This window comes from Eptesicus fuscus, chromosome 23, assembly GCF_027574615.1.
Source record: "Eptesicus fuscus isolate TK198812 chromosome 23, DD_ASM_mEF_20220401, whole genome shotgun sequence".
Lineage (NCBI taxonomy): Eukaryota > Metazoa > Chordata > Mammalia > Chiroptera > Vespertilionidae > Eptesicus > Eptesicus fuscus.
In genome coordinates, this window is record NC_072495.1 from 28,186,865 (window position 1) to 28,209,801 (window position 22,937).

At 63.0% G+C, this 22,937-nt stretch overlaps 1 protein-coding gene across 1 annotated transcript in view; it reads right to left on the reverse strand.

Moving 5' to 3' along the window:
* Positions 1–2,368: 2,368 nt before the first annotated feature.
* The window catches only part of TMEM132D (transmembrane protein 132D), a 56,303-nt gene continuing 35,734 nt past the window's right edge, over positions 2,369–22,937 (reverse strand). Inside the window, exons 5-9 of the mRNA XM_054712870.1 lie at positions 9,636–9,779; positions 5,630–5,835; positions 4,969–5,242; positions 4,278–4,469; positions 2,369–3,556 (exon numbers count right to left, since the gene is read on the reverse strand). Coding sequence (XP_054568845.1) covers positions 2,369–3,556; positions 4,278–4,469; positions 4,969–5,242; positions 5,630–5,835; positions 9,636–9,779 — 2,004 coding nt within the window. The remainder of the gene's footprint in view (positions 3,557–4,277; positions 4,470–4,968; positions 5,243–5,629; positions 5,836–9,635; positions 9,780–22,937) is intronic.

Consider the following 22,937-nt stretch of genomic DNA (forward strand, 5'->3'; position numbering starts at 1 on the left):
CAGGCCTGGGCCTGTCCCAGCCGCCGGTGGGCACGTAGTCGGTGCCCAGGAAGCACCCCTGGGAAGACGCGATACAGTTGGCACCCGGAGGGCATTGGGCGCAGCCCCCTTGTTGTGTGGAACCGTCCGGGGGCTGCGTTGTCAGAGGAGCCTGCAGCCCAGGCGTTTCCGCCCGGACCGGTCACCCAGGCCACGGGCGCACACAGGAAGTTGCCATCGGAAAGGGCGGGAGAGCCAAAGGCAGGACGGAGCCTGTCCCCGCCGCAGCCGGAGGGAGGGAGGCCGGGGGCCGCCCGCCTCGGCTCTCCCAACGCCATCCGTCAGCGGGCGCTGAGCGGAGCCCCTTGATTGATCTGTGAGCCCGCAGGTCCCGAAGGAGAGGCGCTGGGAGCCGGAGGATGCGGTCTGTCACCCCGCCTCGCGGTGCAGGGCGCGGGGGTAATTGCATTGCGCGCCGGGACCCTTGGGCCTGGAGGTCCGGCCGCGGAAGCCGCAGCGTGGCCACCCTGGGGACCCCCTGACCGAGGCCGGCGCCGCGCAGGGTCAGCCACCAACACGCGGGGGCGGCCTCTGCCTGCGCAGCCGGAGGGTTTATAAATCCATGTGACACCTGCGACCTGCGTCCCATACATTGTTTCTGCTCCCAGATTGGGGGGGGGGGGGGGGCGGGCAGCGGCTGCGGCAGGAAATGAACAGCACGTGGGTGAGCCCGGAGGAGCAGGGGGACCAGGTCACCCACAGGGGCCACAGTGAACCCCCAGGCGGAGGAGGTGAGGCAGCTGGGGAAGGGCCTGGGGCTGCGGGGGGCTGAGGGGCAGGCCCAGAGCTCAGCGCGTGGGAGTGGCCGGTAGGGGGAGCGAGCGCTGAGGGTCAGGAGAACTCAGCTACAGGCAGAGAGCGAGGGAGATGGGGGGGGGCAGCGAGGGAGATGGGGGGGCAGGGAGGGAGATGGGGGGCGGGAGGGAGACTCACAGAGAGACACGGAGGAGAGGCGGGAGGAACTGGAGAGGGAATTGGAGAGAGAGCGAGTGACAGAGGAAGGCGGAGGGAGACAGCACTGGTGTGAGGCGTGGCCGGACCTGCTGCGTCCCCTCCCCCCTCCCCCCTCCCCCCCAGCTCTCGCATCTGCTGGGCAAGGACTCACCCCCCACATCCCTCGCGTGGAGCTGAGTCCCCCTCACCTCGGTGGGCACAGGCGTTCAGGACCACCCCAGCCTCGCAGACCCACTCAGGCGCTGCAGTCGGCCCGCTCGCTCTCCAAGGTCACGGGCCGTGCATTCTGCCGTGTGCCGGGGGGCGGGGGGGGGGGCAGCGGGCACAGGCTCCCTGCCCGACCGCCTTACACACCCAGAGGCCCAGCCCTCCTCCCCCTGCACACGCCACAGGGACGCCCACGCCCGTGTCCACAGCCCCGGCCCGGGGACCCGCGTCACTGTCCGGGCACCACAGGGCCGCCTCTTCCTTCCGGAGAATCGGGGACCGAGCGTCAGCATGGACCCTCGCGACCACTGTCCACGCTCAGACCAGCTCCTTCCGGGGCAGCCAGCCTGGAAGGCCGCCCGGAGGCCTCCTCAGGGACCCCCCACCTGGGAGCCGGCAGAGACCCCGTGAGACCGGTGCATGCTGGGAGCTGCCCATGGCCCACAGGGACCCGGCCCCTGGAGAGGCAGGGTGCAGGGAGGGCGCGTCTGAACCAGGTGCAGCTGCTGAAGTGAGACCTCGGTTCTCTGGACCTGAGTGAGGTCTGGGCCGGCGTCCCCGGCGGACAGGGGAGGAAGCTCTGACTCGCTGGAACGGAGGGCTCTGTCTGTCCGTCTGTCCTGGGCACCGGTTACGAAGGTGCCGGGGCCCTCACGCGCCCTGGTGCGCCTCTGCCTGGCTCTGCCTTTGGGAGATAGTAGCCGGTGATCACGCCCCCCAGGGCCGGCGGTGCCCCCCAGGTCCCGCCACCCACGTCCCCAGCGACCACTTCCGCTCGACCCCAGGTCAGCGTTCCTCCCTCGTCCACACACTGAGCGGCGGACCCACGCGGATTTCACACCCGATCCCCTGATTAGAGGTGGGGGGAGGGGGCACTCGTCCCTGGAGGCTCTCAGACGCTCAGAGATCCAGGATGCTTTTCTCTCCCCAGTTTCAACCATCCTGCCACGCGTGCGCCTCACCACGGGCTCCGGACGGGGGGACACGGGCGTCCAGGGGAATCAGGCCTCCCCGCGGAGCCAGGGGTGTTCCCTGGACTCTGTTGACAGCGTCGCCTGGGTCTTGTCCTGTCATTCCTTCCTCCCGCTGGGGGGCACCCTGGCCGCCCATCCCCACATTAAAGGCGAAAAGGTGAGTGAGAACCATTGTCCGTGCGCGCGCGCGTGGGCTACGCGTCATCCCGGAGGATCCCTTCCACGTAGCCGCATGCGCCCTGCTCCCCGGCGTCCAGGGCCGGGCAGACCCAGCCCGAGCCTCCCTCACCGCCCGTCCCTGGGGCGCACGCGGGGCCCCTGTCCTCCGGGGAGGAGACGGAGGTGAAGGTGGTGAAGGTCACCCTCCTCCTCTTGGAGGTGGGGGACGTGGGTGGCTCGCTCTCCCCGTCGCTCCGGTGGTGGTTGCCCGCGGGTCCGCACAACAGCTGCCCGTTGGCGCTGTTCTGGGTACTGAGCAGGTACTTGCTCTCCTCCAGGTCCAGGCCCCTGTCCGTGGTGCTGATGGGCTCGTCCGGGGCGAAGTGGAGGCGGCTCTCCAGCAGCTCCGCCCCCTGGCTCAGCCCCACCCAGTCGTGGGCGTGGCTCAGCCCCTCCTGCTCCTCCAAGGGCACCTGCTTGCGCCGGTACCTGAGGGCGAAGGTGGCGCAGTTGACCAGGAAGACGAGGATGGCCAGGCAGAAGACGCCCAGCAGCGCGTACATGCCGATCTCCAGGTCGCTCATCCCCTTGGAGGCCTGCGCGAGGTCGCTCGCGTCCGCGTCCGCGTCGCCATGGCTCCCGGGGGGCTCGGCCTGGGCTGGGAAGCCGGGGAGGTGGGTGGGGACGGTCTGCAGGCTGCCCCGGCCATCGGAGAGGCCCTCCCAGCCCTGGTTCCTCCGCAAGGCCGACCTCTCCGTGGTCGTGGGCCCCCTCCCTGCCGCGGGGCCCACGGAAGCAGACGCGCTGCTGAGCGCCGTGCCCTCGGGCCCGTCCCGCTCCTGCGGGGGCCTGCGGGGCCGCCGGTCACTGCCCTGCGTCTCCAGGTGCGCGCCCGCCCCCGCGTGTCTGCTGGCGCTGGTGTTGGGGTGGGCGGCGTCGGTCTGGCCGAATTTCACCCTGACGGCGGCGGTGCCCGCGGCCAGCACGCCCTTCCGCTTGGACTTCTGGCAGGACTCGCTGATGGCCATCTCGACCCTGACCAGGGCGCCCTGCCCCTCGGACTCCGCGACGAGGACGGGCCACTTGGAGTCGGGGTCCTGGCGGATGGAGACCACCTGCTGGTCCCCGGAGGTGGCCGTCAGCGAGAAGTCTCCCGCCGCGTAGATGTCCAGGGGCGTGACGGCGCCGTCGCTGAACTGCACCCAGCAGCTGAGGGCCGCCTCCTGTGGGGGAAGGCGAGTCCGTCAGGTGGGCCCGGGAGCAGCGGGCACCACGTCACACACACGGTGGACAGACAACGTGACAGCAAAGGAAAAGCGTGTGAGCCGCGCAGAAGCAGGAGGTGAGCAGACCTAAGAGCAGGAAAGAAAATCCACTCCCACACGAGGTCACTGAACTGGCAGTGACGGCCCAGGGGCCAGGGGACACCCCACACCACGAGCCCACCACCTGCGCGGGCAGTGAGGGTCACCCAAACCTCCATGTTCCTCCCAGGAGGCAATGGGTCTCACCTCTGAGGAGAGAGGGGTCTCGCGTGTGCAAACCCCTGCTAACAGTGTGACCTCACCTGCACTCTGACCCCACCTGCACTCTGACCCCACCTGCACTCTGACCCCACCTGCACTCTGACCCCACCTGCACTGTGACCTCACCTGCACTGTGACCTCACCTGCCCTGTGACCTCACCTGGGGTGTGACCTCACCTGCACTGTGACCTCACCTGCACTGTGACCCCACCTGCACTGTGACCTCACCTGCCCTGTGACCTCACCTGCACTGTGACCTCACCTGCACTGTGACCTCACCTGCACTGTGACCCCACCTGCACTGTGGCCTCACCTGCACTGTGACCTCACCTGGGGTGTGACCTCACCTGGGGTGTGACCTCACTTGGGGTGTGACCTGCCCGTGCGACCCCACCCTGCGGCGTCCCCGCCTCGGTACCTGCTGGGGCCGCTGCAGCAGCTCCTGAGCCACGGCCGTGGCGAAGATGGCTCTGTTGCTCCCCGGGCTGAGCTGCAGGGAGAGCGACAGGCCGGCCACCACCTGCACCCCCAGGTCGGTGACGGCGACCTTCTCGTCCAGCACGGTGATGGTCTTCTCAGCCAGGATGGCGTCCGACAGGGGCGACAGGACCTGGAAAGGGGACCGCATGGCAGGGCGGAGCCTCTGTGGCCCCAGCAGCTGCTCCAGCGGCAGGAGGACGCCCGGGCGGGGCACCGAGCGGGGCACGCGGAAACGGCGCTTTCTGGGGTCTTCTTCCCCAAACTGTGCCCTGCCCGGGGAACGTCCCTGTCCTTTTAAATAACAGCAAGATGGGAAGGACTGGACAGGGTGGGACGTGGCCCCCCGCCCACCACGGAGAGGACCTGCTGGCGTGAAAGAGGCGGGGAGCGCCCAGCCGGCAGGGCTCCGTGCTGGAGCATCGTCCCACGCACCAGGAGGTCACAGTTCCATTCCCCACGGCACAGGCCCTGTTGCAGGCTCGGTCCCCAGTAGGGGGCGTGCAGGAGGCACGATGTTTCTCCCTCATTGATGCCTCCCTCTCTCTCTCTCTCTCTCTCAAAACCAGTACAAACATAATACTTAAAATATAAGGAAAAGAGGGGCGCCCTTGCCCTTGGGGCCGTCTTACCTGCAGGGTCGTCATCCCGAGCTCCTGGCCCACCAGCACCTGCCCGCCCTGCAGCCGGGCGATCCGGGGCTCCTCCACCTGCATGAACTCACGCACCAGCTCCGTGACGTCCACCTGCCAGTCGGAGCCCAGCAGGTGGGCCAGGGGGCCCCCAGGGTCAGCTGGTTCGGCCACAAACTGCGTCAGGACGCGCACCATGGCGTGCTGGTACTGCAGGGCGCAGCCCCGCCCCCGCCTCTCCTCCTCTTCCTCTTCCTCGCTGTCCCCAGCTGGCCTGGCAAAGGGTCCGTTCAGTTTAGCAGATCCTGACTCCGGGGGCCAGTGGTCAGGGGCTGCGTGGAGGGCGGGGCTTGCCTGGGGGCGGGGCTGTGCGTGGGGGCGGGGATTGTGGAGGGCGGGGCTGTGTGTGGAGGGCGGGGCTGTGGGGGGCGGGGCTTGCCTGGGGCGGGGCTGTGGGGGGCGGGGCTTGCCTGGGGCGGGGCTGTGGGGGGGCGGGGCTGTGCGTGGAGGGCGGGGCTGCATGGAGGGTGGGCCTGTGTGAAGGGCGGAGGGACGCAGTGGCCCCAAAGTCGCCCCCTTCCCAACTGTGCCCCCTGCCTGTTCCCACTCAGACACCCCCCTCCCCCCGCACACTGACGTGGGTTCCTGACGGGGTCCCCACCTGCTGTTGGGGGCGACGGGCACCCTCCAGCCCTTGATCTGGTTGAGCTCGGCGTCCGAGACCTCGATGTGCAGCGGGAGCCGGGGCGCCCACACCGTCATCGCCAGGGGCGCGCTCAGGTGCTGGTAGGCGAAGGTCACGGCCGCCGCCACCTTGCCCTTCATCTCCTTCCCGTTGACGAAGACGTGGTCGCACCCGTCGGACACCTGTGGGGGGAGGGGCAGGGGGCCCGTGAGTCCCCGTCGTGTCCCACGGCCACGGCCACAAGGGAAGGCGTTTCTGTGGTCCGTGTCCCGGGGCCTTTCCGCAGGAACCTCCTGCTGGGGGGCGTGGCTGGGCCCGGCTCCAGGGGGCCCGGGCCGGGCACCCACACATCCTGGCGGACAGACAGCGAAGGGGTCCCCGCGGGGGCCGCGGGCAGAGCGCCCTGTCCAGGCCCGACCCCTCTGCTCCTCCAGCCCCTGGTCACCCCGCTCATTCCAGGCTTCAAGGTTCCAACCCAGAGAGGAGCTGGAGAAACGCTGGTCGGGGGAGCCCCTGAGACCAGCTCCTCCCCTCTTGTTCCAATATGACCAGTTGTGGCCAGGCCGGCGTGGCTCAGTGGCTGAGCGTGGACCTAGGAACCAGGAGGTCACCGGTTCGGGTCCCGGTCAGGGCACAGGCCCGGGTTGTGGGCTCCGTCCCCCGTGTGGGCGCCCAGGAGGCAGCCAATCCCTGATTCTCTCTCATCTTTGATGTTTCTCTCTCTCTCTCCCTCTCCCTTCCTCTCTGAAACCAATAAAAACATATCTTAAAGAAACACGACCAGGTGTGCGAGCAGAAGGATTTCCTCGATCCCACTTCACAACGCTGACGGCTGGAAGCGGCCGTCCATTCCAGCTCCCCACCCGTCTCAGGCTGGAACCACGGCTGTGTTTCTGACTCCGACGTGCAGGGCCCGGCACTTATGAGAATTTAATGCCATCTCCTTTTTTCTGCGTAAATGCGGCACGAGTATAAATCTTAGTTAAATATCGCCAGTACTTGTGGGGAAATTTATGTTTTCATGTTCTGCTCTGTTTTTTTTTTTTTTAAGAGCTAGAGCTAAGGAGATTAAAATGCGTCCCACCCTCCCCCCATTTAAACTCAGCCTCCAGGAATATTTATTTGCATCCGTCTAGGCGTCGCCTCTTCGGACTTGGTTTTTATCCGGGGCAAAACAGGTAACAGCACAACAGTGGTGACAAGGAAACGCTGGCCGCGAGGCACCTGGTTAGATGCTTCGCCCACCGAATCCTCGCCGGGAGTCTGGTGGGGGGGCACCGTTACCCCATTTTCCAGACGACAAACTGAGGCACAAGGTCCCTTCGCTGTCAGGGACGTGTCCCGCTGGCTAACGAATGGGAGACGACTTTACCTCCCTCGTGGCATCTGTTAACGTTTATATGTATACTCGAGGGTGTTTCTCTCTCTCTCTCCCTCTCAATTCCTCGCTGAGATGAATAAAATAGCCTCCTAATAAATAAAGAGGTAATATGCAAATTGACCATCATGCCCTCGCACAAGATGGCCTCCCCCATGTGGTCAAAGATGGCTGCCACAAGATGGCCGACAGGGGTGGGCAGTTGTGGGCCATCAGGCCAGCAGGGGAGGGCAGTTGGGGGGGACCAGGCCAGCAGGGGAGGGCAGTTGGGGGGGACCAGGCCTGCAGGGGAGAGCAGTTGGGGGTGACCAAGCCTGCAGGGGAGGGCAGTTGGGGGGGACCAGGCCTGCAGGGGAGGGCAGTTGGGGGCAACCAGGCTGGCAGGGGAGGGCAGTTAGGGGTGACCAGGCCAGCAGGGGAGGGCAGTTGGGGGGGACCAGGCCTGCAGGGGAGAGCAGTTGGGGGTGACCAGGCCTGCAGGGGAGGGCAGTTGCGGGGGGACCAGGCCTGCAGGGGAGGGCAGTTGGGGGCAACCAGGCTGGCAGGGGAGGGCAGTTAGGGGTGACCAGGCCAGCAGGGGAGGGCAGTTTGGGGGGGACCAGGCCAGCAGGGGAGGGCAGTTTGGGGCAACCAGGCCAGCAGGGCAGGGCAGTTGGGAGGGACTGGGCCAGCAGGGGAGGGCAGTTGGGGGGGACGGGGCCAGCAGGGGAGGGCAGTTTGGGGCAATCGGGCCAGCAAGGGAGCAGTTAGGCATTGATCATCCTGGCAGGGGAGTGGTTAGGGGTGATCAGGCTGGCAGGCAGGCAAGCGGTTGGGAGCCAGCCATCCTGGATTGTGAGAGGGATGTCTGACTGCCCTGTGGGATCGGGCCTAAACTGGCAGTTGGACATCCCCTGAGGGGTCCCAGATTGGAGAGGGTGCAGGCTGGGCTTAGGGACAACCCCCCCCCCCCCCAGTGCACAAATTTTCTGCACTGGGCCTCTAGTGTGTATGTATGTGTATATATATATAATCCTTGGACTTGCACCCTCTGACATAGAACACAAGCTAACGTCACCATGTTCTTTTGTTTGGGGGACAGAGGAGAGGGAAAACGCAGGAAAGTGCTTGGACTTTTCTGACCCGTGAACGGGCAATAAAAACATGGCAACAGCCAGCTGACAAATAGAGTCTCCTCGCACGGCCATCGTCCATCACGCCGGAGGCTGGGCCCGTGAAATACGGTGACGGCCGTCTCCAGCCTCCACGGCCTCCCTCCCTGCAGCACCGAGCCACCCGCCCGCCCCTGCTCGTGACACACGGAGGCCCCGTCACCGCACCCCCCTCCCGCCCTGCCCCAGCTCTGAGCCAGCGGGTGCTTTCAGGGCCGGAACTGTGCGGTGAGCCCGAGGCTGGGTCCCAGTGTAGTTCGGAAAGGGAGGGAGGGGGGGAAATCAAATTCTCCAAGACTTGTTTTTCATTTGCTTCTCTCCTACGTTCCCTACAGCAGCCCGGCTGTCAGCAACGGGCAGAAGTAACAGCCTCGTCCCCGGAGACAAAAAGGCAGCGAAGTCACGAGGGTCCCTGTTCTCCTTAGGGAAGAGGGAAGGCGTTTGCCGGGGAAATTGTCAGCTTTCCCCGAGAGCTACGACTGTGGCTTCTTTCTTTCTTTTCTTTTTTGTAAGAGAACGCTTATTTGGTAAATCAGAGGTGGAAGCAGGAGTTCCCAGAAGAAATGGGCTCGGGAAGCGAGTTCCAGAGGCAAAGGAAGGAACCTTGTGGTTCGGGAGGGAGGGAGGTGATGTGAGGAGCCAGGGAGTGAGGAGGGGGGAGGAGAAGGGGGAGAGAGGGGAAGGGGGAGGGACAGGCACGGGGAGCTCCGGAGGGAGGGGCACTGGGTCCTCCGTCCTAAGGGCTTTTTAAAAATATATATATATATTTTATTGATTTTTTTCAGAGAGAGAGGAAGGGAGAGGGATAGAGAGCTAGAAACATCGATGAGAGAGAAACATCGATCAGCTGCCTCCTGCACACCCGCTACTGGGGATGTGCCCGCAACCAAGGTACATGCCCTTGACCGGAATCGAACCCGGGACCCTTCAGTCTGCAGGCCGACGCTCTATCCAATGAGCCAGACCAGCTAGGGCCGCCCTAAGGGCTTTAAGGGGGAGATTTTAGGGGAGGCCCCAGGGGAAGGTCTCAGTAGAACATTCAGCAGCTCCCCAGGTGAGTCCTTTCTGGGTCAGGATCTCCCCTGATTGGTTGGCGGCACCAGGGTGGGGGTGGGGGGTCCCTATCCTAGGCAGCTGGTCCCAGGTGCGGTACCAATGACATCATCCTAACGAGGCAGCAGGCCCCCCCCCCCACCCCCCAGCTGCCTCAGTTACAGACCATCCTCCCCGGCAACACACGGCGCTCCGTCTCCCTCGCTCCCTGGAATCCGCACCCTCACTTTCAGCATCTACTGCCGTCTCGTCCCAGAACCTTCCAGAACCTTCCCGAGCCCCAGTCTCCCCCAGGCGCCGGGGTGCAGGGCACGTGTCTGCAGAGCCCACAGCACCGGGGCCGGGGCCGTGCCTCAGAGCTGGGCTCACAGGGCAGTCACACGGCGGGGGCGTCACTTGCCTTGATGACGCCTTCGTCGGCCGACCTGCACTCCACGGCCCGCAGCAGGTCGGTCACGGTGCCGTCCTCCTCCACCGAGACCACCTTCACCGGCACGGCCACCGCCTTCCCCGTGAGGCCCGCCGTGTTCAGGACCTCCGCCTCCTGGAAGACCAAGCACAGGACCGGCCGTGAACCCTGACCCCCCGCAATGAACCCTGACCCCCGGTTCCTGGTTCGACGCTCCGTCACTGAGCCCTGCTAGCCGGCGCTCCTCCCCTTCTTACGGGAATGGAACAATCTTACCAAGGTCAGAGCGCCCCCCCCCCCCCGTGAACAGGTGACGTTGGTGAAGGGGTCGGTCACAGATGCACACAAGGTCACCCCCCCGCCCTCTCCCCGTGGCCGCCCGTTCCACGCAGGCCACACTTTCTACGTGGCTGACGATGTCCCGAGGGTCCCCGTGAACCTGAAGAACATGCCATCGGACACCTCTTGGGACGTTAGGGTTCGCCAGCGCCCCCTGGGGTTCCGGGAGGACAGGTGACCCCTGGCCCCTCACTCCGGGCCACTTTCTGTCGTCTCAGCCGGTATGATTCGGTTCTGGGCTGGCGTCCTCTTTCGACTACTGATCATTTTAACAGACGTTCCTCTCATCAGGAGACAATGTGCTGACCCCGGAGTGGCTGAACGTTATGAGAGAATCACTGACCGGCTGCCTCCTGCACGCCCCCTCCTGGGGATGGAGCCCGCAACCCGGGCCTGTGCCCTGACCGGGAACCGAACCCTGACCTCCTGGTTCCTAGGTGGATGCTCAACCCCTGGGCCACGCCGGCCGGGCTGTGTGCATGTTTTAAACAGCCGCTCCTCGTGTTGGGAACAGCAGGCCCCGTGCCCCATGCCCGTGACAAGTGACAGGGACGGCGTGTGTGCGTGCCCTCAGCATGTGCCAGGGACCGACCAGGATCCACGCTGACACGGCTCTTACAGACGGCTGTGCCTCCCGCCCGACGGCTACGCGGGGACCTCGGCGCGAGTGGGTGAGCGACGTCTGCGGGTAGAGGCCTCTTCACGTCCTGGGTGTTTGCTCTTTGAAACCGGGGGGCTCCTGCCTGTCCCTTCCCCTACACGGCTGCCCCCCTTCTCCCCGTCACCACAGCACAAGGCATGTCCAATTGTCAAAGGCGTCAGAACCACCGCCCCCCGGCCGGGAGCAGCCGGGAGCAGCCGGGAGCAGCCGGGTTCCCGTACACGAAAATGAGAAATTAATTCAGCTGGCCCGGAACCGACAGAGGGAACCGACATCAAAGGGCTTCCTACCACATCGGAGCGAAGCGTGTGGGGCTGGGAGCGGGTGTCATCTTGGTTCGCACCCCCCTCCTCCCGCCGCAGAGGGGCTGCTGGGGTGCCGAGCCCTCTCCTGACCCGGAGGCCTCAGGCGGGGAGCCAGGTCTGATTACTTATGCCGGCAGCCAGCCAGCGCCGCGGATCCGGGACCTCGGAGAGTCCCGGAGTCATCCGTAGGCTCGGTCCCAGAATACTCGATGAGTTTTTTTCTCTCCTCCACCAGACAACTTCTTAATTATGTTGTCCTTAGGCTAATGCGAGGGCGGATTTGCATGCCTCGAGTTCACCCTAATGAGGAGGAGGGAGGGATGCAGGGAAGATTGCTCTGGGAGGCGGGGGACGTCCACCCGGGGCTTTAAGCCGGACACAGTCGCCCTGCGGTGACCCCGGCCCCAGGACGCCTGGCCACGGGCCTGCCCTGCGCGTCTGTCCCCCGCCTCCTGGTGGTGGGGTGACGGGGTGCTGCCTCGCAGAGGGACGGGTCGGTGTTGTTGCTGCTCCCCAGCCGCAGCCCGTCCGTCTCCGTGTCTTCCCCGTGGACAGGGCCCCGTCTCCGGGAGTCCCAGGCGGGCTGGCCCCTGAGGCTGGCCCCGGACCTCGCTGAGTCAGACGGAGCGGGGCCACGGGAGCTTGGCCACGGGAGCTTGGCGGGAAGGAAAACCATTCCAGGCCCTGCAGAGCGGCCGAGCTCACGGACACGGACCCACTGTCGCCTGTGAGCCTAGAGGGGCGTGTGTCCAGCAGAGCAGCGGGGTGACCAGGGCGTGTGGGGGCCACGTCGCCGTGGAAGGCAGCCCCCCCCCCGCCATGTGATCTCCTCCAGCATCGACGTGCCCCGCGCGGTCCTCTCCCCTGAGCACCCCACGTGCCCCTGCCCGCCTGACCTCTCCGCGGGGTTCCTCCCGCCGCGGGCGTCGCTCTCACGTCCCAAACCGTAACCGGTGCCGTGGGTGCCCTGGGGCTGCAGACAGAACCTCGGGCGCCATCTTTCACGTCTCCTTCCCTGGTCCCCATGGCGCTCCCGGCCCCGTGTCCCATCCCGTCAGCACCACGGACAGCGCGCCTGCCTTTCCTCCCCGCCACCTCCATTGCTATCACCTAAATCAGCCACCCCACCCCCCCCCCCCACCCCGCCCAGAGTCCCAGGGTCACGGGAGAGCCCGCCTTGCTCATGTTCCCCCCGAGTTCTGGCCGCTTTGGGGGATCACTTTCCCCAGGAGCCCATTGGCTGCCTGAACACACGGGGTGCCAGCTCCAGGGGGCGGGGCTTGCACTGCCCACGCCCAGTCCAGTGCTGACTATAGACACCTGCAGCTCTGACGTCAGCACGTCACATGCCCCACCCCCAGCACAGTGCTGACTGCAGGCACCTGCAGCTCTGACGTCAGCACGTCACGTGCGTCACGCCCAGCCCAGAGCTGACTGCAGGCACCTGCAGCTCTGACGTCAGCACGTCACGTGCGTCACGCCCAGGGCTCACCGGCACCCGCTGGAGTCGGTGTGAGGCCCTTTCAACCACTTGCCATGTCAGCAGGTCACCTGCCTGCGGCCATGTCCCCGCGGACCCTCCGTTCCCACTGGGTCAGCTCGCCCCCCTGGGTCCTCCTGCGTCTCCAGGCCCCGCGTTCACCGGCTGGAATGGGGAACCCCGCGTTCACCGGCTGGAGTGGGGAACCCCGCGCAGTCATCGAGCCGGAGGTGGGACAGGAGCCCCGCGGGCAACGTGGCCACGCTCGGTCGGTGGCTGTCGAGGTCCGAGGGGGAACGCGGGGGTGTGTGGCCGCCCTGGCCGGGTCCTCTCCGTGTCTCCCCTCCCGCCGCCATCCTTCTCTCTGATTTCATCCATGAAGCTGGACGTTGGCAGCAAGGGGGTGCGGCCGAGCAAGCACCCGCCCCGGCTGGTGCAGGGGCCGGAGGGGTGTCCGTCCCTCCGCCTCCCTGGCCCTGGAGTCGGGGGTGCGTGTGCAAACACAGGCTCTGAGACGCGGATTCCGCTAACCCCGCGGCACCAGGCGACTTAGGTAGGAGCTTGAGCACCGAGAGGAATTCATAAAACGACGGCAGGAAAAAATAAACACACGCCCCGCCCCTTTAAGGCCGCGCAGGAAGGCTGCTCACAATGGGAGGATGGAGATTAAAAGAAGGGAATTAAAATAAGGCTCGCCCTAAAGGGTGTGGCTCAGTGGATAGAGCATCGGCCTGCGGACTGAAGGGTCCCGGGTTCGATTCCGGTCAAGGGCATGCACCTTGGTTGCGGGCACATCCCCAGTGGGGGGTGTGCAGGAGGCAGCGGATCAATGTTTCTCTCTCATCGAAGTTTCTAACTCTCTAACCCTCTCCCTTCCTCTCTGTAAAAAATCAATAACATATATTAAAATAAATAAATAATAAGGCTCAAGGAACATGCTGCCGGCCATTTGCAAATCAGCCGAGGTTTGCAAAGCCAGGAAGCGGTGCTGAGACGTGGCCAGTCTTACGGCGCCCGAGCCGGGGCTCCTCAGCGGCTGCGGAAAGCGGGTCTTTTCGGGCTGGTTCGGTTCTCGAGGGCTGGTGCCCGTGCCCACGCCCCGGGCTCGAGGAAACACATCTGGGCTCGCCTTGGAGGTGCACAGCTGGGGCCTTGAAAAATCTCCGTTTCTCCAACGCGTGATGTATCACGACCTGCCGCCCATCCGTTCTCTCCTGCCCGGTCACAGCATCCGTCTTGCTTTACGGCTCCCTTTCCAAGACGAAGCCCATTTCACGAAGTGTCCCATTCTCCTCCACATCTCTGTGACATGCGGGCCGCACACCCGGGGCCAGAAACGCATCGAGAATGCCGGGAGCGGCGATGTCTTACGATAATGAAATAGGTTTTTCACCACAGACAGACCTACAAGGACGGCGCTTAGTGTGGGCGAGCAGAATGATTTTTATTCACAACGGCAACGGGTGTGGGTGAAGTCCATTGTGGCACCCTGCGCGGGCAGAAACACCGTGGAATATTCTTTTTTTAAAAAATATATTTTATTGATTTTTTTACAGAGAGGAAGGGAGAGCGATAGAGAGTTAGAAACATCGATGGGAGAGAAACATCGATCAGCTGCCTCCTGCACACCCCCTCCTGGGGATGTGCCCGCAACCAAGGTACATGCCCCTGACCGGAATCGAACCCGGGACCCTTGAGTCCGCAGGCCGATGCTCTATCCACTGAGCCAAACTGATTTGGGCAACACCGTGGAATATTCTGGTAAGATTGTCTCTGTTTCGCCCTGTAAGATTGTCTCATGCAGACGCCTACAATGGTTACAGTCCATTACACAGGCTCAGTAATTAGTCGGCCAGAGAATCTCGTTAGACGCACATTAAGTGTGCGTTTAAGCCGTATTGGAGACACTCGGCGTGAATGAAATGCCCAGTCAAATTAAAACTCAAATTGATGGTCACTCTTACTTTCCTTGAGAACGGAACACGGTATTGAATTCTTTCTCCCCCGCCCCCCCCACCCCCCCACACACACACACACACCGCCAAGGAACAGTCCTGGCCACGCTATGCATCTCACAACTGCTTTGTTAAGTATAATTTACATAAAATAGAGTCAACTATTTTAAATGTACAACTCGGTGAGTTTGAATAAATTTAGATGATTGTGCCGACATCCCCACCGCCCAGGTTTAAGCGGCCCCTCGCGCCCGCGGCACACCCTTGTGGCTTGTCGCTCTCGATCCCTCATCCTTCCCGGACATGGCGGGTTCGGTCTGATCAGATGTTGTGAATGGCTCCTGCACGGCTGTCCGTGAGGAATGCTGGCCTACAGTGTCCCGTCTTTAAGAATTTAAACAAATAGCCCTAGCCCCGTGGTCGGCAAACTCATGAGTCCACAGAGCCAAATATCAACGGTACGATTGAAATTTCTTTGGAGAGCCAAATTTTTTAAACTTCAACTTCTTTTAAGGGGTTGGGCATCGGCCTAGGAACCCGGGGGTCACGGCTCCATTCCCGGTCAGGGCACAGGCCCGGGTTGTGAGCTCCATCCCCAGTGGGGGGCGTGCGGGAGGCAGCGGATCCATGATTCTCTCTCATCATGGATGTTTCTCTCTCTCTCTCTCCCCCTCCCCTTCCTCTCTGAAATCAATAAAAATATATTTTAAAAAAGAGAGAGAGAGAGATGGGCTGATGGCCAATGTCCCAGAGAAAACTGCGCAGGATGCCGGCGAGGGTTTCACGGCCCAGACCTACTTCAGTAACACGCACTTGTTCCTTCGCCGGAGCCCGAGGCTCGCTCGCGGCCCAGAATGAAGCATTTACTCGCGAACCTGTTCTTTCTGCCCGTGAAGCCGCTATCAAAGGAATGAGAACTCCACGGGGGGCGATATGGATTTTCTTAGCCATGTCTCTTTTTTCTTCACCGGAAGAGTCTTTTAAAGGCCTTCTGAGCAGCCCCTTTTACTTTCTCTCAGATCGTCCATCAGCCCATCGCTGACGCCGCCCGCCTGGGAGTCCAGGAGCCGGTTCCCCTGGGAAGTGTGCGTGGTCTGCCCACTGGTGTTTATTAATTCCCTGTGGGGGGTCAGTGCAGCGGTTCCTCTGTGTGTCTGGGCTCAGAGCGTGGCGGCGGGGGGCGGAGGGGTGTATTTTAAAGGGTGACAGTAGCCCTGGCGGGTGTGGCTCCGTGGATAGAACATCGACCTGCGGACTGAAGGGTCCCGGGTTCAATTCCCGGTCAAGGGCACATGCCTGGGTTGCGGGCTCCATCCCTAGTAGGGGGCGTGCAGGAGGCAGCCAATCGGTGGTTCTCTCTCATCATGGATATTTCTCTCTCTCTCTCTCCCTTCCTCTCGGAAATCAATAAAGATGTATTTTAAAAAATAAATAAAGGACGACATTTACAAGGAGCGTCTGGGCCAGCGCCGGCGTCTGCTCCCGGCATCGGCATTCTCCCCGCGGGCGATGCCGTCAGCCCAGACGCTGCGGAGCCAGCTCGCGCCCTGGGTTTGGCGACGGAAGGACACTCGCTGCGGCGGGGTGACCGCGGCCTCTACATCTCGCGGGGCTTCCTCTGCGGGACTTTGCTCTGTGGTTTCACGTCCTTCTTTCCAGAGAGAGGAAACAGCCGGCCGGCGTGGCTCCGTGGCTTCCCACCTGCGTCTCCAGAAAGGTGAGTGCCCCGGAGAGCAGGTTACTGCAATCGTGGCTCTGGCCGCGTCCTTAGGTAAGACGGCGACAGTGTGCCCACAGCCCCGTCACACCCTGTGGAGAACTCGGAGCCCGAGACACAACTACTCAATCGGGGGGGGGGGGTGTTGAGTGGGAAAAAGATGCACCTTTTTATTTATTTTTTATTTACTGATTTCAGAGAGGAAGGGAGAGGGAGAGAGAAAAACATCCATGAGGAGAGAGAACCATGGATCGGCTGCCTCCTGCACGCCCCCTACTGGGGATGGAGCCCGCAACCCCAGCAGGTGCCCCTGACTTGAGTCAAACCTGAGACCCTTCCGTCCACAGATGGACGCTCTAACCCCTGAGCACACTGGCTAGGGAGTATTGTGTTTCTTATCATACTATCTAATAAAAGAGTAATATGCAAATTGACCATCACTCCAACACACAAGATGGCTGCCCCCATGTGGACACAAGATGGCTGCCACAAGATGGCGGGCAGGGGAGGGCAGTTGGGAGGGACCAGGCCTGCAAGGGAGGGCAGTTGGGGGCGATCAGGCCTGCAGGGGAGGGCAGTTGTGGGGGACCAGGCCTGCAGGGGAGGGCAGTTGGGGGGGACCAGGCTGGCAGGGGAGGGCAGTTAGGCATCAATCAGGCTGGCAGGGGAGGGCAGTTAGGCATCAATCAGGCTGACAGGGGAGTGGTTAGGGGGTGATCAGGCTGGCAGGTAGAAGTGGTTAGGGGCAATCAGGCAGGAAGGCAGGCAGGTGAGCGGTTGGGAGCCAGCAGTCCTGGATTGTGAGAGGGATGTCCTCCTGCCTAACTCGAGGGGTCCCAGATTGGAGAGGGTGCAGGCTGGGCTGAGGGACACACTCCCTCCATGCACGAATCTCATGCACCGGGCCTCTAGTGATCATATAAAGAAGAAACATGCCCTCCCCCAGTCTCCGTGGCAAGATTTGGAAAACCCGCCACCGTGTCCAAGTTGAAGGATGACCTGGTTGTTTTTTTTTTTACGTGACCTCATCTCCCTCCTGCACGCCGGGCCCCCGGGAGGCCAGCTTGGCAGGCCCCTTGCGTGGGGGAGGGAAGCGCGTCCATGGAGCCGGATTAATGTTCTTGGCGTGAAAGTCCAGGCCGGGCCCAGGAAAGCGACGCCAAGCCTGCCTTCCCCGGAGAAGGATGTCCGGCTGGCCCGCGAGGAACGGCGGCGCGAGGGGAAATTAGCCTCCAGACGATGTTAATTACGCGTTCCCCATTAGCGGGAGGGTAATTGAGCCACTCAGCGGCTCCGTAAAGAAACCCCCGCTGGCTCCATAAAGGCAAACGACAGTGTTTAATGTTCTCATTAAGGCGCAACAACGTAGCCGGTAGACGGCGGGGAGGAAGTGAGGCGCGCACAGTGAATTAAGAGACGCGGACGCTCCCGTAACACCCTCGTCAGCCCTCGGATTTACGAGGAGGTGGTTGGTGAGACAGGTGTGAGGGCAGGGACGTCCACAGCCCCCAGGCGCGCCCTGGCCGGCGTGGCTCGGTGGATAGAGCGTCAGCCTGCAGACGGACGGAAGGGTCCCGGGTTCGATTCCTGTCCAGGGCACGTGCCTGGGTTGCAGGCTCCTGGCCGGCCCGGGCGGCCCTGGTCAGGGCACCTTCAGGAGGCAACTAATGGATGGGTTTCTCTCGCATCGATGTTTCTCTGTGTCTCTCCCTCCCTCTTCCACTCTCCCTAAAAATCCATGGAAAATTATCTCGGGGTGAGAATTCACAAAACAAACAAACAGCCCCGGCGTGTGAAGTGCTGAGGAACATTCGTGGCACACGCTCACCCCGGGAGCTCACAGAGCCGGCTGGTGACGGCAGACAGCTTACACCCGCACCTCCTGCTGATGGCGAGGCCATAACACAGCATTCGTCTTTTTCCAAAACAGGCAAACAGGCAAAAACAAAATGAAATGATGGCCCTGACCGGTGTGGCTCAGTGGATAGAGCGTCGGCCTTCGGACTGAAGGGTCCCGGGTTCGATTCCGGTCAAGGGCATGTGCCTTGGTTGCGGGCACATCCCCAGTGGGGGGTGTGCAGGAGGCAGCTGATCGATGTTTCTCTCTCATCGATGTTTCCAACTCTCTACCCCTCTCCCTTCCTCTCTGTAAAAAATCAATAAAAATATATGTTTTTAAATTAAAAAAAAATAAAATGAAATACGTCCTTTTCACAAGCCCTCCTCAAGATGAAGTCGGGGTGACCTTGAGGACTGCATGGGGCAGCTCCCAGCCCGCCGGGGAGCAGGGCTCTCCACGGAACCCATCCATCTGGCTGCTGCTCTCGGTGGAAATAAATATCACTTTGTGTCAAGTTGGAGAGGCACAGCAGAGAGAGCGAGCGATCACGATTAGAGCTGCTCACCAGCCCCGGTTATAACTCCCCGCGGTGCCTCCCGCACACGAGGTCCTCCGAGCGCAGCCAGGCGGCCCCCGGCCAGCTGTCGGGGGGCCCGGCCCACAGGCGAGCTTCTGTTCGGCCCTGGCTGCCCCCTCGACAATGCCGGCTCAGGGTCGCCGGTGGGAGAGCGGCCCCGCGTGGGGTCCCCCCGGCATGAACACGGGCCTGGGGTTGGCAGGGCGCCCGGATGAGTCTGCCTCAGGTCTGCCTCCGTGACATGCTGGCCACATCCAGCGCATTTGCTACCGTCCCCTCCTGTGCAGGGAGCGGTGACGAAGAAAGAAGTCACTCCTTCGGAAGTCACTCCTGAGGAAAGTCCCACAGCTGAAAGGAGGTCGGAAGACCTAGTCAGGCCGGCCGGCGGGGCTCAGCGGTGGAGCATCGGCCTATGAGCCAGGAGGTCAGGGTTCGATTCCCGGTCAGGGCACAGGCCCAGGCTGTGGGCTCCATCCCCAGTGTGGGGCGTGCAGGAGGCGGCGGATCCATGATTCTCTCTCATCGTCGATGTCTCTGTCTCTCTCTCCCTCTCCCTTCCTTTCTGATATAAATTTTTTATTTTATTTTATTTTTAAAATATATCTTATTAATTTTTTACAGAGAGGAAGGGAGAGGGATAGAGAGTTAGAAACATCGATGAGAGAGAGACATCGATCAACTGCCTCCTGCACGCCCCCTACTGGGGATGTGCCCGCAACCAAGGCACATGCCCTTGACCGGAATCGAACCTGGGACCTTCCAGTCCTCAGACCGATGCTCTATCCACTGAGCCACACTGGTTAGGGCTGATATAAATTTTTTAAAAAGGAGAAATACCAGCGTCCGCCTGACAAGCCTTCTGTGCGTTACCCGATGTTACATTTCTAATCTGTTTAGGATTCACCTGTTTCCAAAAACGGAATCGGGAATAGAATTAGTCGGTGGAATACGATACCCAGGACCGCACTCCAGGGGGAATTAGCGAGGGTGGCAGCCGCGGCTGGGAAAAGGGGGTGCCCCCCGCCCCGCCCCCCAGTGCCGGGTGAAGTAGGTGAGGAACAACGCTCAGCAGGAAGGGGCGGGGTCTCTGGGGCTGAGCCCCGAGCGTGGGAACCAGGGCCCTTAACACCCAGAGTCAATCCGGTCAGCGCGCCCCGAGGCCGGAGTTGTCCGTGGGAAACGCAGACACGAGGAGAGCCTGGCGCAGAGGAAATGAGGAAAATGGTGAGAAATGCGAGGGCAGGGCCCAGGGCCAGGCCCCTGCCGGCTCCACGCAGGAGAACCTGGGACGCGAGAGAACGGGCTCTGTCTTGGTCGGAGCAAACGGAGAAGCAGCGTTGATGCTGGGCTGCCTCCTGCGCGCCCCCACGGGGGTGGAGCCCGCCCCCCGGGCCTGCATCCTGACCGGGAATCGAACCCGGACCTCCTGGTTCCTGGGTCCACGCTCACCCGCTGAGCCAGGCCGCCAGGCCTGGATTTCCGTCTCCTTTTCCGCCAGCGGCCTCCCCGCGTGGGCTGCCGGCTCTGTTGCGCCCTCGGCACCGAGGACGGGGAGGCACGAGGCCTTGCTCTGCTGCCCACGACATGGCCACACCCCGAGGGTCCGCACACTGACGGCGCCGGGCGGGCGACAGCCACACGACCAGCAGCGGCGGGAACGCTCTGGACCTGCCCCGCGCACCTGGGAACACCCGAGGCTGGGCCGTGGCGGCTGCACCGGGACCGGCTCTGAGGCCAGCGGGGGGGGGGGGGGGGGGGGGACGGGGTGACCGCCGGGGAGGGCAGTGGCTGCCGCCCAATAAATAATTCATTTCCCGGCGCCTCTTCCCGTCTCGCCTCCATCATGTTTTTATGAGCGGGCCTCTCGCATTTGCATTTTCCAAAGAGCTGTTTGCACACTGCCCTGGTCAACAGCCTGGACTCTGTTTCTTTTCTTTAAAAAAAAAATTTTTTTTTAATTAATTTCAGACAGGAAGGGAGCGAGAGAGGCATCCATGATGAGAGAGAGTCATGGATCGGCTGCCTCCTGCACGCCCCACACTGGGGAGCGAGCCACAACCCGGGCCTGTGCCCTTGACCTGAATGGAACCTGGGACCCTTCGGTCCACAGGCCGACGCTCTATCCACTGAGCCAACCGGCCAGGGCCTACATTCTGTTTCCACAGTCGAGTGGACTGGCTGGGAGCTTGGCCCCTGGGCCCTCCGTCTAGAGCCGGACTCCAGCCCAGCCTCTCCGCTGGGTCACTAGGTGGGGGGTGCAGAGGGGTCCTCAGCTCCGCATGCCCCCATCCACGCTGTGCAGTGGGGGTCAGCGTGGTCCCAGCTTCCCGGGCCCCTGGGGGAGGGAATGCCACATACAGGAGTGCGGTGCCGAGAGCCACCCTGCGACCTGACCCCCAGCAAGCACTCGGGGCTCGGGGCGTGCGGTTTGGGGAACAGAAGGCCAGGCTGCGTCTCGGAGCAGAGAATTCTCTCAAGGGCTGCTCGCCGCACCTGGTTCTGAAATCGCAGTCCTGAGAGCCCTGGGCGCTGTGGAGGGATGGAGGCCTCAGGGAGCCCCAGACGCTGCGGCCGAGGACCTGGCACATCCATCAGCCACCGACCCAGGGAAGGAACGCCGCGGAGAGCCGGCTGAGCAGGAGCCAGGAGGCTGCTCTCACGCCGAAAAGCAAAAGCAAAAGAAATCTCCTTGCGGACGCCAGGAAGGATGGCTGCCCGCCCTCGCGTGGGGGCCCTTTCTGGCGTTCTGATCCCGGCGGGTGACTGTCGTGTTCCCTGTGCCAACTCCACAGCGGACGGGACGCGTGTGACCCAGGGGGACCCGCCTCTCAGACACACATGGCCCTGTGCGTCCGGCAAGGGGGGGGGGTGCCCCTGGGCAGCGGGGGACCCAGCCGAGCGGCCAGGCCTCTGAGTCCCGAGGGCTCTGAGGACGAAGGCGGGGGTGGCTGATGAAAGGGGAGTTCAGCCCTGGCTGGTGTGGCTCAGTGGATAGAGCGTCGGCCTGCGGACTGAAGGGTCCCAGGTTCGATTCCGGTCAAGGGCATGCACCTTGGTTTTGGGCACATCCCCAGTGGGGGGTGTGCAGGAGGCAGCTGATCGGTGTTTCTCTCTCATCGATGTTTCTAACTCTCTGTCCCTCTCTCTTCCTCTGTAAAAAAATCAATAAAATACATTTAAAAAAAGGAAAAGAGAGGGAAGTTCATTTCACAGAAGCACAGCGGCGCGTTGGCCTCCGGAAAGCTTATTTCACACGCGTTTCATCAGGAGCTTTTCAGGAGCAAATTACATGGTTCTCCAACGGTGGGCGCGTTTTGTGTGCTGGGCTCGCAGAAACGGAATATTCCACCGGAGTCAGAGATGGAGGGGCCCGATCCGCGAGATGTAAGATGCCAAGGAGACGAGGAGGAAAGAGGCTGTCGGATGCCAGGTTCTTGTCGGCCTGGGAGTCACGCAAGCGAGGAACTCAGCGTTCCACTGAGTCAGCGAGGGGCCCGGCCAGGCTCCCCGCGTTGCCTGGGTGACGGAGACGCTCCCTCCGGCCAATGGGAAGAGGCTTCGCACCGGGCATGCGCAGTAGGCTGGGGGGATGCACAGAGCATGCGCAGTCGGCGGGGTGATGCTCTGGCGCCAGGCTCTCTGCCCTCTGGGAGGGCGCTGAGGCCGGGAGGGTGTAGGTGGGGTGCAAGCGGTTAAGGGGAGCCCGGGAGGCATGTCGTGGGGGTGGCGCGTAGAGGGACGTGCTGAGCCGCGTCTTCCCCGGCGCCCTGGGTGTGGCTCCTGCCTATGATGGCTCCTAGGGTGCCATCTCAACCGGCCCGGTTAACAAGAGTGAACCCCGCCGCTGGCCACGGGTCTACTGTGCGCAGGGGCAGCTCAAGGCCCCAGGGCAGGAGGGCCAGCGAGCATCGCATGGCGTCCGGCTGCAGGAGAAAGGAGGGCATTGGAGGAGGTGGCGTGGGAAGCGGGAGACTCGGAGAGCTCTGGGGTGCGCGTGCTCGCCCACCAGCGTCACGTGGGAGGAAAGCCTCCAAATGGGACCCCGATGGCCCTTCCCGGAGAGACACGCGCGGGGCCTCTCCGGGTCCGGCACACACGTCTGCACGCTCCTGTCGCCAACACCTTCGTCCCCGGCCCCTGAGGGAGCCAGGCCCCTGGTCACGGTCAGTTACGCACACCCAGACGCTGCCGGTCCTGCGTGAGTGCCGTCTGAAGCTGAGGACCCACCTCCGGTCTGAGCACACACCTTGGCAGACCCATGGATTTGCCCGCACAAACACGAAACCAACACCCATCCACTTCTGCTGGCGTCCACCGTCCGTGGGAGTACAAGGTGAGGGAGAAATGCGCCCATCAGAAGGTTAGGCTCGTCCGGCCTGCGGGGCTCCGTGGGTGAGGTTCCACCTACGGACCAGGAGG